The 17,585-nt window shown below is 46.5% G+C and overlaps 1 protein-coding gene across 1 annotated transcript in view; it reads right to left on the bottom strand.

Moving 5' to 3' along the window:
* The window catches only part of GDF2 (growth differentiation factor 2), a 166,481-nt gene extending 149,214 nt beyond the window's left edge, over positions 1 to 17,267 (bottom strand). The window contains exon 1 of the mRNA XM_069611186.1: positions 16,401 to 17,267. Coding sequence (XP_069467287.1) covers positions 16,401 to 16,728 — 328 coding nt within the window. The 5' untranslated portion in view covers positions 16,729 to 17,267. The remainder of the gene's footprint in view (positions 1 to 16,400) is intronic.
* Between the last annotated feature and the right edge of the window lie 318 nt (positions 17,268 to 17,585).

The raw sequence follows: 17,585 nt of genomic DNA, 5'->3' as shown, positions 1-17,585 counted from the left end.
GTTGGTAGGCCCAAAAAAAGGAGAAGCCAGACTAGTAACACAAAAGGAGTTGCAATGTCAAAAACAGGGAGAAAAGAGGCAGCAGGTCTGCCAGGCTGCTGGGAGAGGCCTCAACTGCTGGTGTATTGACAAGTGTTCACAGGAGAAGGAGGGATGGAGCACAAGCACTCTTGATGGTTCCAGTAGAAGTGGTGCAGAAGGGAAATTATTCCTGTCTCAAGGAATGGGCAGCAAGTGAAGAATGAAGCAGGTCCTATGTCGATCATACCACTGGAAAATGCTTCCCTGTTTTTCCAGAATGACGGTCCATTGAAGGTTGAGGTGAGCAAGGGATGCAAACGCACATCAAAGATACTGGGTGTGAAGGTTGCTATTGCAGTGATAATGGACCACTATTGGGCCTGTGGTTCCAAGGCATGCATGCAACTACCACTGAACTGGGGATGGATACGTTCCCTGGTACAGCTGAATACATCAGCATTAGCGGTGCCCCAAAAGGACATACAAGTAGATGGGTTCCCCAAAATTGAAGCACCACAGAGGAAGAAAAGGTCTGTAGAGCTGACAAAAGTAAAGAGAGAAAACTAAATCTCGACAAAGATGGAAGATGCACTCAATGCAATACTACCAGATCACAGACTGTTCAGCAGAACTGATTTTTTTTTTAGTCAGTTGTTCCAGGAGTTCAGGCCACCTTGAATGCCAAATGGCTCTAATGTACAAGATGGGAACTGTTGCAGACAATACATTTGACAGTCAAGGAGTTCAACGCTATCAAAGAAGAACTGAGAGCTGTACGACGGATGACACTACAGAACAGATATGTTATAGACCTTTTCACAGCCATGGAAGAAGGCATGTGCACAAAGATAGGGCCATCTTGCTGCACATACATGCCCTTCCACGATGGAGGGAATGGAACCCTCACAGAAGCAATCATGCAATTATCAGACATGCATGCCAAGATGGAAGAGCCAAGCTGGGATCCAGCAGGGGAAGATAAAGATTGACTAACATATATATTTTCCTGGATACCATCATGGATGGCCAACGGGCTAAAAGTACTTGTAGCTGCCTGAGTGCTAGTAATGCTAGCATTCTGTGAACACCACTGGGAAGAGAATAGGGATGAACATATTATTGGACATGGAGACAAAGGCAGATAGAGAAACGCAGAGTTCCAAAGTGCTACGGTCACACTTGAAGTCATGTCCCCTTTTTCCTTCACGTACAAGGTTCTAATTTCCCCCAGATCCACGCAATTATATGGGACGATGGGTATGGTGCAAACCCGATGGGGACTGTTGCTATATGACGGGGAGTTTAGACAAATAAGTGAAGTATCGTGGTCAGCTGGGAGGAGTGTCAAAAGTATGGATCCCGAAGCCACACATGAACAGAGAGAATATCCAAGGTAGTGTGGTCGATATATATATATATCAATCAGAGGGGGGATTGAAAAGGGAGACCTACATTTGGCCCTTGTTGCACCTATCCCACCCTCATCAAGACGGCAGATAAATTAAAGCTGTGCATCGTTCCTGGCCCCCTCCTCCCCATCTTTGATGTACCACAGGTTTGAGAAAAGCTATTCACTCAGACATCCCTTTAGACCCTATCCTGACGACATCACTTAAGAAATAGGTTTGCATTCGATGGAGCACGTAGACTTACTGCGACCATGCAGAAGCTAATGATGTCATGGCTGATACTATGACATAGATGTGTTAGACATGAAGCACGTATGAATTTCTGCATGAATCTACACAGACACCTAAATTAAATTGCTTGCAGAAACGAAGAACATGTGCTTATGACCCACTTATATAGAGAACGAAAACACTTTTGCTTTGGAGTATTTGCATGTTGTACAAGAATACATATGAACTGCACGCTGACGCTAAATGCAACTAACATGAGCGGCCATGTAGATCAAAATGGAAGCCACAGCCGCATTGAAATTAATGGAAGGTACTGAAAGGGCAGAAGAATACAGAGGGAGACCTGACAGACATGCTGATTTTACAGAGACACACAGACTAGACTGTCAGTGCAGCCAATGTGAACATTCTTGCCAAGGACACCGAACGAGAGAAGGTTTCATATTAGCAGACGTGATAGGAAACCTGCGTGTGTAAAAGCTGAAAATCCTCATAATTGCAAGCAGAGAAAATCAAGTTTGAAGTCCATGGACACATGATCTGAACCTGGGAGACAACACCTATTCATTTGAGCCAGACAAAGACAGTTGTTCCCATCCAACTGAAGGCAGGATGATACAAAAGTAATACCAGGATGATCTAAACCCAATGTTCTGTCTCAATGCCTAGAGGATCGGAGATGGTAACGTCTTCTTAAGTACAAGCAGTACCTTTGGGGCCATTCTCACCACCTTGGATAGTTGCACTTGGGCTGGTAACTTTCAAAAGCGCAAAGGCCCTCTCTGACCAATCCCTACTCCCCTTCCATGCTAGCTCACACTTTCTTGCATGGCCCAATCACAGCACACTAACCTGACATACCTGTAGTTGAAACATTTGGGAGGTGGTCACAAGAGGAGCCACCAGATATGTTTTAACCAATAATGGTACTAACCCTATATATACTCTATATGTAGCCTACCTCACCAACCAATACCATTCCACCTTAGGTTTATGGCAATGTATCTTTTATTTGTGACGTCACCTTGCCTAAAAACACGCTGACAATCCTGTAAGCGATGGAAAAGTATTGGAGAATGCTACGTTGTCCATAACTTGATCCCTGTTATGAAAGCTTTCAATAAACAGTAAGAGTTGAGTGCAGGGGATTTCCTTGGCCCAGTTCTGGCCCAGTTCCTCTTGGTTGTAATTAGGGAGATTAACAAATCCCTCGTCTTACTTCAAGCACATGAAATGAACAGCTTGTTTTTTTGTTGATAACATAAAAATTCAAAAAAACAACATATGCTCTTGCAGTGATTGTAATTTCTGTTTAGGCTAACTCATTACCTTGGCCTAGATGATCTACGTGGTAAGGCAACCAAGCAGACACATATATGTGTAGCCTAATACAGATACCATCAGTGTAAATTCTCATTTTGTTTTAGTTTTGTTTGTTTTAAACATTAGGATGTACATCTCGTATGGTTAAAACAGTATTGTGCCACCTTGTAGAGTGAGACAGATCTCTGCTCGTGTTCATCTAGACCATGGGTGCACAACATACGGCCCGTGGGCCAGTTGCGGCCCGTCATGCTCTTTTGTCCGGCCACGAGGCATAAAGACTTTCCTAATGGAGGGCGGCCCGCGACCGCCCTCCATTAGGTAAACCTTTGTTGTCTTCCGGGCCAGACAAAACACTAGCCCTCATTGGCTCATCACACACACGCACCACGTCGCTCCTACGAGCCACGTAATGCGTGTGTGCTGCACCAATGGAGGGCCAGCACTACGGCTGGCGTGGTCCATGAGGCTTGATGCTGGAAGGCATTTCAGCCTTGGACCACACCAGCCATAGTACGATTCCAGCTTACCTGCCGCTTACCTGCCTTCCAGCACGTCTCTGGTAAGTGGTCTGTTTGTGTTTGTGTGTCGGGTCTGTTTTGCTTTATGTTTGTGTGTGTATGTTGCGATGGGGGTGTGTGTCAGATGTGTATGAATGTTTGGATTTGAATGTATTTTGTGTGTATGTTGAGATGCGGGGTGGGGGAGGTGTCGGATGTGTATGAATGTTTGGATTTGAATGTTTTTTGTGTGTATGTTGAGATGCGGGGGTGGGGTGGTGTCGGATGTGTGTCGGATGTGTATGAATGTTTGGATTTGAATGTTTTTTGTGTGTATGTTGAGATGTGGGGGTGGGGGGTGTCGGATGTGTGTGAATGTTTGGATTTGAATGTATTTTGTGTGTATGTTGAGATGCGGGGGTGGGGGGGTGTTGGATATGTATGAATGTTTGGATTTGAATGTTTTTTGTGTGTATGTTGAGATGCAGGGGTGGGGGGAGTGTCGGATGTGTATGAATGTTTGTATTTGAATGTTTTTTGTGTGTATGTTGAGATGCGGGGGTGGGGTGTTGTCGGATGTGTATGAATGTTTTGATTTGAATGTTTTTTGTGTGCTGAGTTGGGGGGTGGGGGTTCGGGTCTGTATGGGTGCATGTTTGTGTGTGTGCTGAGTTGGGGGGTGGGGGTTCGGGTCTGTTTGGGTGCATGCATGAGAGTGTGTGTGCTGAGTTGGGGGGTGGGGGGTTCGGGTCTGTATGTTTGCATGTTTGAGAGTGTGCTGAGTTGGGGGATGGGGGGTTCGGGTCTGTATGGGTGCTGGTTTGTGTGTGTGCTGATTTGGGGGGGGTTTGGAGTTGGGGGGTGGGGGTTCTGGTCTGTATGGGTGCATGTTTGTGTGTGTGCTGAGTTGGGGGGTGGGGGGTTCGGGTCTGTATGGGTGCATGCTTGAGAGTGTGTGTGCTGAGTTGGGGGGTGGGGGTTTGGAGTTGGGGGGATGGGGGGTTCGGGTCTGTATGGGTGCATGTTTGTGTGTGTGCTGAGTTTGGGGGTGGGGGGTTCGGGTCTGTATGGGTGCATGTTTGTGTGTGTGCTGAGTTGGGGGGTGGGGTGTTCGGGTCTGTATGGGTGCATGATTGAGAGTGTGTGTGCTGAGTTGGGGGTGGGGGGTTTGGAGTTGGGGGGGTGGGGGGTTCGGGTCTGTATGGGTGCTGGTTTGTGTGTGTGCTGATTTGGGGGGTGGGGGGTTTGGAGTTGGGGTGTGGGGGGGTTCGGGTCTGTATGGGTGCATGTTTGTGTGTGCTGAGTTGGGGGGTGGGGGGTTCGGGTCTGTATGGGTGCTGGGTTGTGTGTGTGCTGATTTGGGGGGTGGGGTTTTGGAGTTGGGGGGGTGGGGGGTTCTGGTCTGTATGGGTGCATGTTTGTGTGTGTGCTGAGTTGGGGGTGAGGGGTTCGAGTCTGTATGGGTGCATGCTTGAGAGTGTGTGTGCTGAGTTGGGGGGTGGGGGGTTTGGAGTTGTGGGGGGGGTGGGGGGTTCGGGTCTGTATGGGTGCATGTTTGCGTGTGTGCTGAGTTGGGGGGTGGGGGGTTCGGGTCTGTATGGGTGCATGCTTGAGAGTGTGTGTGCTGAGTTGGGGGGTGGGGGGTTTGGAGTTGGGGGGGTGGGGTGTTCGGGTCTCTATGGGTGCATGTTTGTGTGTGTGCTGAGTTGGGGGTGGGGGTTCGGGTCTGTATGGGTGCATGTTTGTGTGTGTGCTGAGTTGGGGGGTGGGGGGTTCGGGTCTGTATGGGTGCATGCTTGAGAGTGTGTGTGCTGAGTTGGGGGGTGGGGGGTTTGGAGTTGGGGGGGTGGGGTGTTCGGGTCTGTATGGGTGCATGTTTGTGTGTGTGCTGAGTTGGGGGGTGGGAGTTCGGGTCTGTATGGGTGCTGGTTTGTGTGTGTGCTGATTTGGGGGGTGGGGGGTTTGGAGTTGGGTGGGGAGGTGGGGGGTTCGGGTCTGTATGGGTGCATGTTTGTGTGTGTGCTGAGTTGGGGGGTGGGGGTTCGGGTCTTTATGAGTGCTGGTTTGTGTGTGTGCTGATTTGGGGGGTAGGGGGTTTGGAGTTGGGGGGAGTGGGGGATTCAGGTCTGTATGGGTGCATGTTTGTGTGTGTGCTGAGTTGGGGGGTGAGGGGTTTGGAGTCGGGTGGGGGCATGGGGGGTTCGGGTCTGTATGGGTGCTGGTTTGTGTGTGTGCTATTTGGGGGGTGGGGGTTTGGAGTTGGGGAGGTGGGGGGTTCGGGTCAGTATGGTTGCTTGTTTGAGAGTGTGCTGATTTGGGGGGTGGGGGGTTCGGGTCTGTATGGGTGCATGTTTGTGTGTGTGTGCTGAGTTGGGGGGTGGGGGGTTTGGGTCTGTATGGGTGCTTGTTTGAGAGTGTGTGTGCTGAGTTGGGGGGTGGGGGGTGCAGGATGAATAACATCAGAGACAACGGGCAGCCTTGCCTGGTGCCCCGTAGGATCTCCCAGGCAGGTGAAATGTGTTTGCCAGTGCGAACCCTGGCCACTGGCCTGATGTATAGCAACTGCACCCAGTGTATAAATCCTGGGCCAAACCAAAATCGGCATCACCACGTAGATCTGTTCCCATTTAGTGATGCTCTTTGGCATTAGCTGCAGTCCCCTAAAGATCATACTCCTAGGTCCAGAATTGTCCCTGGACATAGTATGATAGTAACAAATGTTTGCCCACCACCCCCACTTACTATCCCCTCTCCCTCTCCAGCACTATCTGAAATGTCGTCAGGCCTAGTACGATAAAAGCTTGTTTTGTTCCTCTCCCTCCTTTCTCCTCCCCTCTCCCTCACCTTGTGTAATTCTCCGGCTCTACCAGAAATGTTGTCAGGCCTAGGACGGTAGTCGCCTGTCTGTTCCCATTTCCTTCCTATCTGTGTCGCTAGGCCGAGTACGATAGTTAATTTTGCATTCTTGTTGTTCATGGCCTGTAAGAATGTTTTGTATTTCCCTTGTTCCCTCCCTTGTCGGGAAGCGCTTTGAAACACATTGTGTATAGGCGCTATATAAATAAACTATCATAGCATATCATTAGAGATGTTGGGCCAGAGTGTCAAGGGTCAGCAGTGGGTGTGGTTTATTTGTACATTCCTAAAGCTTTCCAAATCGGCTGCAGCCTTTTCTAGTATGGTCCTGGATGATGTCTGCTCCTGTAATTGTGCAACTAAACCTCGATCAAGCGTTTGAGACCCATTGAGTGTGGGTAATTGTTACCTTTCTACAACCCCATCAAGCATTGTTCAGGGGGATAGAAGCACAAGCAGAAACTATTTCTCTGGCGCAATATGGTAGAGCTCCTGTCAGTTTTGCCCTGCCCAGGAAGAAACTGAGATTGTATGTTCACTAAAGTAATTGGACATCCTGTGATAATTCCTTTCAAAAACTCATAATTTGGCAACAGCTTGTGCTTTGAAATGTTTTTTTTTTTTAAAGTATGTCCTCAATTTCCACCTTAATCTCAAACATAGCAGGTTGATATGCTATGCAGCCTGCTATTCCTGAAAGTATCCATCAATAAGTGCATGAAAAGGTATGCTGGCAAGGCTATGTTCTTTATCTGATCTTGTTCTTTTGTCGCGTCTAGGATTCTCAAAAAAGTATATCATTTGTATATACTCTAGACTTGGACTGTCGTAGTGGGAGCGTAACAGTGGAGTTTGTATCTTTATCCAAAGATGTCCCTGCCAATGTTCAGTGTAGTAAAAAAAAGAAAGATTGACCAGGAGCACCGTCAATTTAAGGATGAGTGGACTAAGAAGTTTTTTTTCATCGAGTCCAAAGCTGATGTGTACTCGTGTCTCATTTGTGTCGAACGCATAGCACTCCCCAAGGAATATAATATCTGCCGCCATTGTGAATCAAAACATTCAAAATATAAGGATTTGCAGGGGGAAGCGAGAATTAAGAAAGCTGGGGAGCTAAAAACACAGCTGTCTAAGCAACAGGATGTTTTTGCCCAGAAAAAAAAAGAATCTGAATGTGCCACCTTTACGACTTATAAGGTTGCACAGCTTATTGCAAGGTCAGCACATCCTTTCACAGATGGGGATTTCGTTAAAGACTGCCTGATGGAGATTTGTGAGGCAGTGTGTAAAGAAAAAAAAATATGCTTTTACAAATGTTCCCCTTTCACGTATGAGTATCCAGCGGCGTATTGTAGATATGGCTGACAATTGTTACAGCCATCTGAAAATGCGGTGTAAGGATGTTAAGTTCTTTTCAGCTGCCCTTGATGAGAGCACAGATGCAAGTGACACAGCCCAACTCTTAATTTTCATTCGGGGGGTCGATAATCAATGCAAAGTATTTCAGGAACTGGCTTCCCTGGTATCTTTGCATGGCAGGACTACTGGTGCTGACATTTTTAATGCCTTTCAAAAAGTCATCGATGATTTAAATTTGCCATGGGATGCGTTGGTAGGCGTGACGACTGATGGAGCGCCAGCCATGGTTGGGGAGCACAATGGGTTTTTTTGGCTGCTTGAAAAGGCACTTGGGCGAGAAGGCTGTCCATTAAAAAAATTATCACTGCATCATCCACCAGGAGGCATTATGTGCAAAACATTTGAAATTCACTCAAGTGATGGACTTTGTTGTGAAAACGTTCAATTTTGTCCGTGCACGCTCTTTAAATCACCGATTGTTTCAGGCGTTTTAGAAGAGGTAAAGGCGGATTATGGTGATGTCCTATATCACACCGATGTTTGATGGCTTAGTCGTGGCAAAGTGCTGAAGTGATTCTTTGCTTTACGGCACGAAATAAAAGCATTCCTTGATGAAAAGGGAATGGACACTTTGTCATGCAAGATATTGACGGGGTAGCTGACTTTGCTTTTCTGACTGACCTGACAGGCCATTTCAATGATTTAAATTTAAAGTTGCAAGGAAGCCAAAATCTCATATCGGATCTGTTTGAGGCAGTTTGTGCCTTTGAAATAAAGTTAAGGCTTCTGACAGCCCAACTGGAGAAAGGGATGCTGGCACACTACCCCGCATGTGCAGAGATTTTCCCCCATGACAAGTATGTAGGGTGGTATCAGCATGTGAAGGTCCTGAAGAAACTGCAAAATGTTTTTGAGAATCGTTTCTCACAATTCAAATCCCAGCGAGCCTCTTTTAAACTTTTTGCAGACCCTTTCTCAGCTGATGTTGACAGTGTGCAACCTGAACTGCAACTGGAACTGATTGAACTTCAGTGCTGTAGTGCCCTCAAAAATAAGCACAGAGAGATGCCTTTATTAGTCTTCTATCAGTCTCTGGACACTGCTCAATTCCCCAATCTGTCACGGGAAGCATTAAAGATGGTATCTATGTTTGGCAGTACTTACATTTGTGAGCAAGTTTTTTCACAAATCCAGCCTAAGGACAAGACTAACTGACCAACATCTCCATGCTATCCTGAGAGTAGGAACAACCTCACTGGAGCCCGAGATCCAGAAACTGACAGCTGAGAAACACTGCAATGTTTCTCACTGATCAACTATGTCTGGTTCACTGTTTCATCCTGTATGATTTGGGGAAATGTATAGTACAAAATGTAAGTTTTAAATACAAATAAAATAGTACACCTCCAAAAAGGTGTTTTTCCAACTGTCACTGTGTTTGGTTGGGGGTGAGGGGGCCATGGGTCATAGTGTTTGGTTGGGTGTGAGGGGGCCATGGGGCATAGTGTTTGGTTGGGGGTAAGGGGGCCCTGGGGCATAGTGTTTGGTTGGGGGTGAGGGACATGGGGCATAGTGTTTGGTTGGGGGTAAGGGGACTCTGAGGCATAGTGTTTGGTTGGGGGTGAGGGACATAGGGCATAGTGTTTGGTTGGGGGTGAGGGGGCCATGGGGCATAGTGTTTGGTTGGGGGTGAGGGTGCCATGGGGCATAATGTTTGGTTGGGTGTGAGGGAGCCATGGGGCATAGTGTTTGGTTGGGGGTGAGGGACATGGGGCATAGTGTTTGGTTGGGGTGAGGGAGCCATGGGGCATAGTGTTTGGTAGGGGGTAAGGGGGACCTGGGGCATAGTGTTTGGTTGGGGGTGAGGGGCATGGGGCATAGTGTTTGGTTGGGGGTTAGGGGGCCATGGGGCATAGTGTTTGGTTGGGGGTGTGGGGGCCATGGGGCATAGTGTTTGGTTGGGGGTGAGGGACATGGGGCATAGTGTTTGGTTGGGGGTGAGAGGGCCATGGGGCATAGTGTTTGGTTGGGGGTAAGGGGGACCTGGGGCATAGTGTTTGGTTGGAGGTGAGGGTGCCATGGGGAATAGTGTTTGGTTGGAGGTGAGGGGGCCATGGGGCATAGTGTTGCACTCCAAGAGTGAACCCAATAATAAAGCTAAAACAGGCAGTTAGGAGATGTTCATCTTTGGCTTTTTGAGGAAACCTGACTCAACGAAGGCCATACTCCTCTTAGGCAACCCAAACAGCAAACTGTAGCAGCCCAAAATAACGGCATGTCCAATCTAGGGTCAATAAAATATATATGTTAATTAAACAGGCGAGATACAATAACTAAATAGCAATAAATTATAACAAATGAAAATGTGTAGTACAAAATGTAAGTTTGAAATGCAAATAAAAATCGTTACCCCTCAAAAACATTCTTTTTCCATGTGTTTAGTACAAATTGGGGGTTTAAAAAGCCTCCTGCCGCGCCCCACCTACCGCCCCACCCACATTTACTTTTCGGCCCACTATAGCCCTCATGTAAGGTACTTTCGGCCCTCTGTCAAAATCAGTTGTGCACCCCTGATCTAGACTAAGGCAATCACCTTTTTTTAGCCACCCTTCAAAGAGCCTGTTTACATTTTCTTAGGGCATATTATTAATCCTCCAAATGGAAGTTCAAATTAAATGAGTGTGAAACAACAGGCTGTCACAAAGTCTAGACACTACTTCCTGGTCAAACTGAAAACCAAGATCACTGCCCTCGTCCATATAAAGGTGTGCTGACGCCACATTGAACTGCTATAGAGTCAGGCGAACTGCCACCCACCCTAACAATGGAACGAAGAAAGCGAGAGTAAGGGTCCCAGTGCTGGCATCTACTGTGTTACATACACACGAAGACCCATCTTTTCAAAGAGCCATCTGAAGCATCCCACTAGAATGAGTGTACAATGGACAACGTCTTGGCACTTTCCATTTCGAATTCAACAGGTGGCCAGCAAGAAAAGGCCCTTGGCGCAGTCACTAATAACCTGTTTCAGCTGTTCTTTATTGTTGCTTGGTCTGTAAAGCCGCAGAGTACCCTAGAATGGCCAGACTACACGATTGCGGTATTGGAAGGTTAGTATTTACAATAATAGATGAATACATAAATATTGCTCATTTATCAAAAAATGTGTGTACCAGTGTGTGATTATTTATTTTATATATATATATATATATATATATATATATATATATATATATATATATATATATATATATATATATATATATATATATATATATATATATAGCGCCTTATGCCCATAGGCCTCAAATCGCTTACAAAAAGAACACAAACAATCCAAAGAATACACACAGGAATAATACAGCAGGAAAGGGAAACAACCATTTGAAGAGAGATACACAGTATAAAGAAAAAAAGAACAAAGCAGACAGACCAGTTATGGCCCATAAAAACACATTTCCAAGTGGCCTAACAAGGATTAAACTACTAGTCTACTAGTCCAAGGTCCGAAGAGCCCATGGGCAGATATTTACATAGGGGGTCATTACGAGGTAGGAGGTAACCATGCCACTATTAGCGCCATGGCTACCCCTTACCGGGTACCTGATCCGGTTTCCTTGAATGAGGAATTACTGGGCCATTTTGACCTTGGAGGGCCCGGCAATTCCTCATTCAAGGAACCCGGACCCGGTACATCCCCAATCCCATTCCAGCCCCCATAGGGCTCAATGGGAATGGGGAGCATGCTAACAACGGGCCTGTTAATAACGGGCCCGTTGTTAGCATGCTGGGCTGCTCGCAGGACCCGCTAAGGCTGCCTTGTAAAACCAGGCGTTCTTAGCGGGTCCCGCCAGCAGAACTCGTAATGAGGCGGTAAGGGGTTGACAGCTCCAGCACCTTTACCGGTGCCTTTAACCCCTTACCCCCAGGGTCGGAATGACCCCCATAGTCTCAAAAAGAGGGGCAAGGTACCCGGTTCCACACCCTACCAAAATACAGTTTCGTTCCCATGGGCACACCAATCGTCCAATTCAGTCCTGCGCAGGAACTTCAGATCAGCACATCTGACGACCCCAGGCTCGGATCTTGCACGTAGCCAGGCAAGGATTTTATTGTGAAGGGCCTATCTAGGTTCTTTCTGCAGGGTTTTGTAACGTTAGTGATAAAAAAAAAGTTTCTGTTTTCCATAACCAAGGCTCTGGTGGCAACATCTTTGGGCATCGTTATATTAGATTTCCTGAAGCGCTCATTGCTTAAATGAGCCGTCAAGACTTCATAGACTTACGAAAGCCCTCTGCACATCCTTCCACAGGCGCAATCGTGCGCACTGGAGAGGTGAGGTCAAGGTTCAGTGATTGTACACCTCCTAATTGAGAGGGAGGTGAGGGGGACACTTCCTTCATCAGGGATGTGACCCCAGATCCGAAGCCATCTACGGAGACCCCAGGGTAGGTACCAGATGTTCGGCTCCCGTTAAGGGCAAGTCTGTTTGTGATGCACAGTTCACTTTGCCGAATGGCTGACAATTCGTGGTACCTGACGGTTGTGCCAGGTGAACAACATCTCTTACAGGCGGCCCAGTTTGTGATGAAAAGCTCACTTTACACGACGGCTGATGATTTACAGGTGGAATATGGGCTACTTGCGGATTTTTTTCAACGATGCATGGTAACCCTCCGCGGAAATATCCAGGGACACTAGCCAGGCATCGAAGTTCTGAGAGGTATGACAGCTATTCAGTTCTTTAATTGCGCACGCGTGTGAGTGTCTGTATGTGTGTGTGCGTGTGTGTACAGATAATTCCCTAGAGGCGGTGTTGTTCCCATGCAATAAACGTAGCACCTTCGTAGTACCCACATAATTAAGACCGGTGTTTCAGAAAGATCCACGATGTAACAACATGTCCTTCATCATACAAAGCGCTGCTACACAACATGACTTTCTTCAAAATGTGTTTGCCTACAGGAGCATTTATTCCAGACAATAGGACTTCATCCACATTGTGCTACTATCCCATGTCCTTACCTGCATAGTGTGCTTCCTAAAATACGGGCTGTACTACACAAATTAGTCTTCTGTGCATTTTATCTTATACACAATGTACGGTTCTATACAATGTTTAATATAACATGCCTTCTTACACACTAAGCTAGTTTGCACAATGCCATCATTTTCACGGAATGCTTTCCTACGCATCGTGCGTGCTAGTAGCAGAAACTACCCTTGGGCGAAAAAATGCTCCTACTCAAGGCCCTCTCCAACACAGCGTGCCTGCCTGTACAATGTGTTCTCCTGCACATCTCTCCTATACAATATGGCGCTCTGCGCAATGTTTTCTCCTATACAATATGATCTATTAGACCGTGTTCTCTCCCATGCAATATGCTTGCCTATACATGCTCTCTCCTATGCATGTGCTGTTCTGCACAGAATGTGCTCTCTGCAATCCAGCCTGTGCCACAAACTGACCTGTGTGCACAGCCCCTATTGAACCGGAAGTGAAGCAGTGTTTGATGGAAGGAGGATGTATTTTCAAAATATTCTGTAGCAAACAGCCTGCGCTCCACCGCCCCAGCCTCCCTATTAATCATTTTCATGCACACAAACAAAACTTCCTCTCATCCCAGGCCCAATCTTCTGAACCTGTCAGAAGATCCAGGCCTCTCCTTCCAGCTGCTCTTCGATGAGACCCTACACTACAGGATGAGGTAAGCCATATTCAGTATCCTTGCTAATACCCAGTGCTTAATGTGTAAAAGAAAATAAGTGCCAGGGCTTAATTATTATCTAAAACGGCCATGACACGTCAGAATGGGCAGCTCCCTGCCCACTGTTGCCACCGCGCACGGCTGCTCGCCATGCAGCCAACATATATGGGGTTAAAGCTGCAGCTTCCAACGGCTTATTGTGGTTGACGGATGTACTCATTACAGCAGATGTGTGATTTACTAGCGCCATTCAACATACACATAAAATAACATACTTGTTGCGTCTTGTCATTAGACACATGTTTAAGTGTGTCTTTAAACACAATAATCGTTTACATTTTGCTGGTTGTAGGTCAAATGATCGAATCTAAATGGTCGACAGGACAAATGGTCGACACCAAAAGGTCGACAGGTCAAATCATCGAATTTTTTTTTTTTGTTTTTTCACATTTTTTTTGCTAAAAATCACTTTTTTTCCCTAAACGAAAACCTAAAAAAATATATATTACTAAAAAAAAATGTGATCATTTGACCTGTCGACCAAATTGTGTCGACCATTTGTCTGTCGACCATTTGTCTGTCGACCATTTAACTAGACACCCATTTTGCTCTGATTCTATAGGTGTTTGTTATGTGAGTGGCAGATAAAATAATAAAGTTGCCAAAACACCACATCATAATCAAACTGTGTCTGAGACAATAAGTGTTGGGGCTCAGAAATAAGTGCCTGGGCTGAGACCTGGCAAACACCCCCACAAATGAAGAACTTGTAATTCCCTGTAATTAATTTAGTGCTATAAGGGAAGAAAGGTTAGAGATCACAATTAGCAAACAGTTCCTTGAGTATCAAATGCAATGCCACATAACTAGCTTGCAGCGAACCCTAACTTCTCATTGGTCACACGCTCCATTTCCTACCTTTAAGGGACTAACAATAGCCACAGACTTAGCTTCACACGGTACACCACAAACTCACACATTGCTTCTGCCATGGACGCCTGATACAATTACTGGACAGCTATAACACAGTCTCTTAATGTTGTAATTACTCTGCCATTGTGAAGGTATTTCATGCTGTATTTCAGGCTATGGTCTGCAGGAAACCCACTGAGATGCAATAATGCACAACAGGACAGTCCCTTAGCGCTATGAGGCCACACACGTGGATGTTTAGTGCTTCACAAATACCAAAGAACATAGCATAACATAAAAGTGTGCTCTCATGCAAAAAGTGTCCTTTATAATGTGCCCTCATTCACACTGTAGTTCTTACACACAATATTTTCCTACACAATGCCTATTTCAACAGGGTGTGCTTTCCTGCACAAAGTGTTTCTTACCATCCAGCACAATGTGCTCTCCTAACAACTTATGCTTCAACGCATCACACTCACACGCAAAATGTGCTGTTCAGCACAGTGCCCAGTTCCACACCATATGTTCTCCAGCACGACATACTCTTCTTCACAATATATTTTACGTATTGTGCTCTCTAGTACAAGATAAATGCTTGTCCTCCAGGTCCTGTTCTACACACTGTGCTGTCCAATAGAATAGGTTCTCCTAAATGATGTAATCTTTATGTACAATATGCTCTCCTGCACAGTGTCTCTCGTATTCAATAAACTCTCATACACAAAGTGTGCATCTTCACATTGTGCACGCATACAAAATGTGTTGTCCAGGGTATCCTTCTTGGACTCTTATTAATCGACATAGTGAGAGGTTCTATGCAATGCACAAATCCGTGCAACATGCTTCCCTACACAACATGCTCTTCTGCACGATGTGGCCTCCAACACAAAAAGCATACTTACACAGTGTGCTTTGATTTCATACACAATGTGCTCTCTTACACTTTGTGTCTTCCTAGACAAGATGTGTTCAAGCATAAGGTTCTCCTACACCAGGTGTTCCTACTCCGTGTGTCATTTGGTGTGTATGACCTTACATGGACTAAACAGTGATATGTTCTAATTTAAAACTCCATTGAAGACAATTCAAAAACGAGCTCAAGAAGTATTTCCTCTCGGACCTTTCCCTCCACTCACTTCCCGCATTCCCCTCCGTCACCTCTTTTTCAAAAACTCCTTACAGTGTATCTATTTCCAGTGTGGCGCCCATATGTCAAGATAAGGTAGGTGTCCCTTATTGCGAGTCAGGTGCCTCTCTCTGGCCACACACGGGCCTTTATTAACTAGAGTAGCAGATGAAGAGGAGGCGAGAGGAAGCTTCCTAAGAACGCAATCCTACTCACTTCTAAGAGAGGGCGGCCCTCTACAACCACCAGGGAAACATACACAGGTTGACAATAGGTGGGGAGCCCCTCCCTGACCATCCAAACATGAATGCTCAAAGAGGTGCCTTTTACTGACCATACTGTAGAAACATGCCATGATGGCTTGAGCAACATCAACCACTAGCCCGGCACATGCACAAGAGAGCCCTTGCTGACCATGGAAAAGTAATAATATTAGTCAACATCGTCATCACAATTATAATAATAACAGTAATGATAATACATAGCAAGTGCCTTACAGTGCTGGATTCCTAGAGCGCCTAATAACAGGGCTTAGTATTACCCAATGTAATTCTACTCACTCTTTACAGTCTGAGACGGGTCTCTTTCTTACCTGGTAAGGGAAGAAACTTTAACCAACAAATAAACATACGTGGAGAGATGTCTTTCTATTTAAACGTGTATGCTATGTGAGAGGGATCTCTTACCCTAGACGCATGCGCACTCTGACACGAGAGAATCTGTTCGTCGCCAAATAAATACATGCACTCTGCCCAGAGAGGGACATTTTAAGTAACCTGTGCCTTATGTGCGAGGTTTCTTAATTTCCTAGACATATGTTGTTCGCTTACGAATTGTATATAATACTTGGGTATTGACCATGCACACTTATGCCACACCGGCAAGGTGTGAATCGCGCGATATTTCAGACACGTGTGCCGTGCCCACATTCACAGCACGAGACGTTGCGTACCTTCCAAGTTGAAGCTCCTGACGATGTTGGAGGCCGGGATGGACGACTTGTCCGAGGCGTAGCGGTTATAGAGGTCAATCATGAACTGAGGCGGTTCCTGCCTAACACGCTCATGGGAGGGGACATTGGATAAGTTCAGGCTCCTCAGAAAATCCTCCTTCATGTTATCGAGAAATGCGCTGAGGTCCACGTGCCCGTCACCTTCTGGACTGCTGCCGGAGGTTTGGGGAGGCTCCCTCCTGCTCTGGTCCTCTAGGGGTGCGCCTCTCCCTGAGCCAGGGGTGATGTTAAGAACAGACAAGGCAGCCAGCAGACCCCAAGGGTTCATTTTTGTCCGTCAAAGATGGTGGAGATTCTGAGAGGTAAATGAGGGAGAGAATCGGGTGTTGCGGGATAGAAAAGCGAGGGCACGGGGGAAGGCCGTCCCAGACCTGTTTCGTCCATGGGTTGTCCGTGGCCTCTGCCTCCGGCGAGGTCTGGCTCAGCTGTCAGCCCGCGCGGTTGTCCACCGCTTCTTATCTGCGTCATGGCTGCCTTGCATCTTCTCCCGGTTATCTTGCGAGACTCTCGCTTAATGAAGATTCTGTAAACAGTGGAGGCTCGCACATGGCGGGTGTGGAGGACACTGTATGCTTGCATCTCACACAGGGGTCAGCGCTTAATTGTGACTCTATCATTTCCTCTACAACACCAACGAGGAATGGAGGGATCAGCAGGGCCTTCAGAGATCAAAAGTCTCCAGGCTGCGCTTTTTTCCCACAGACTCTTACGAGCAAATTAATGAACAATCGAAAAACGCCCACACGCTTTCTTCATAAGTGACTGAGCGCCCTCACGTGACGGGGCATCGCTCATGCGGAAAATCCAAGCGGCAAGTCACCTACCGAGCACCGGCATTTTTTTTTAAAGAGGCAAAGCACAGATGTCCAGCCCTGTTTATCAACTACACGCGGCTATTTATGGAATAGGCCGTGAAGTGTCTGGTTTGTGTCACTTTAGCCACTAGACTTTTTTGCATCCTGCGTTTAGTATGCAGTGTCTTTGATGGCTTGTTGTGTCTTGTCTGTTGTGTCATCCATTTCATCAGCACTGATAGCACGTTGTGACACCACAGTGTTTAAAAATAGTGTGCCTGGATCATTGTCTTGAGTCCTGAACTTGAAGTCGTTGACCAAGACTGTGACC

This window comes from Ambystoma mexicanum, chromosome 8, assembly GCF_040938575.1.
Source record: "Ambystoma mexicanum isolate Mex_15411 chromosome 8, UKY_AmexF1_1, whole genome shotgun sequence".
Lineage (NCBI taxonomy): Eukaryota > Metazoa > Chordata > Amphibia > Caudata > Ambystomatidae > Ambystoma > Ambystoma mexicanum.
This window is presented reverse-complemented; position numbering and strand designations above follow the sequence as displayed.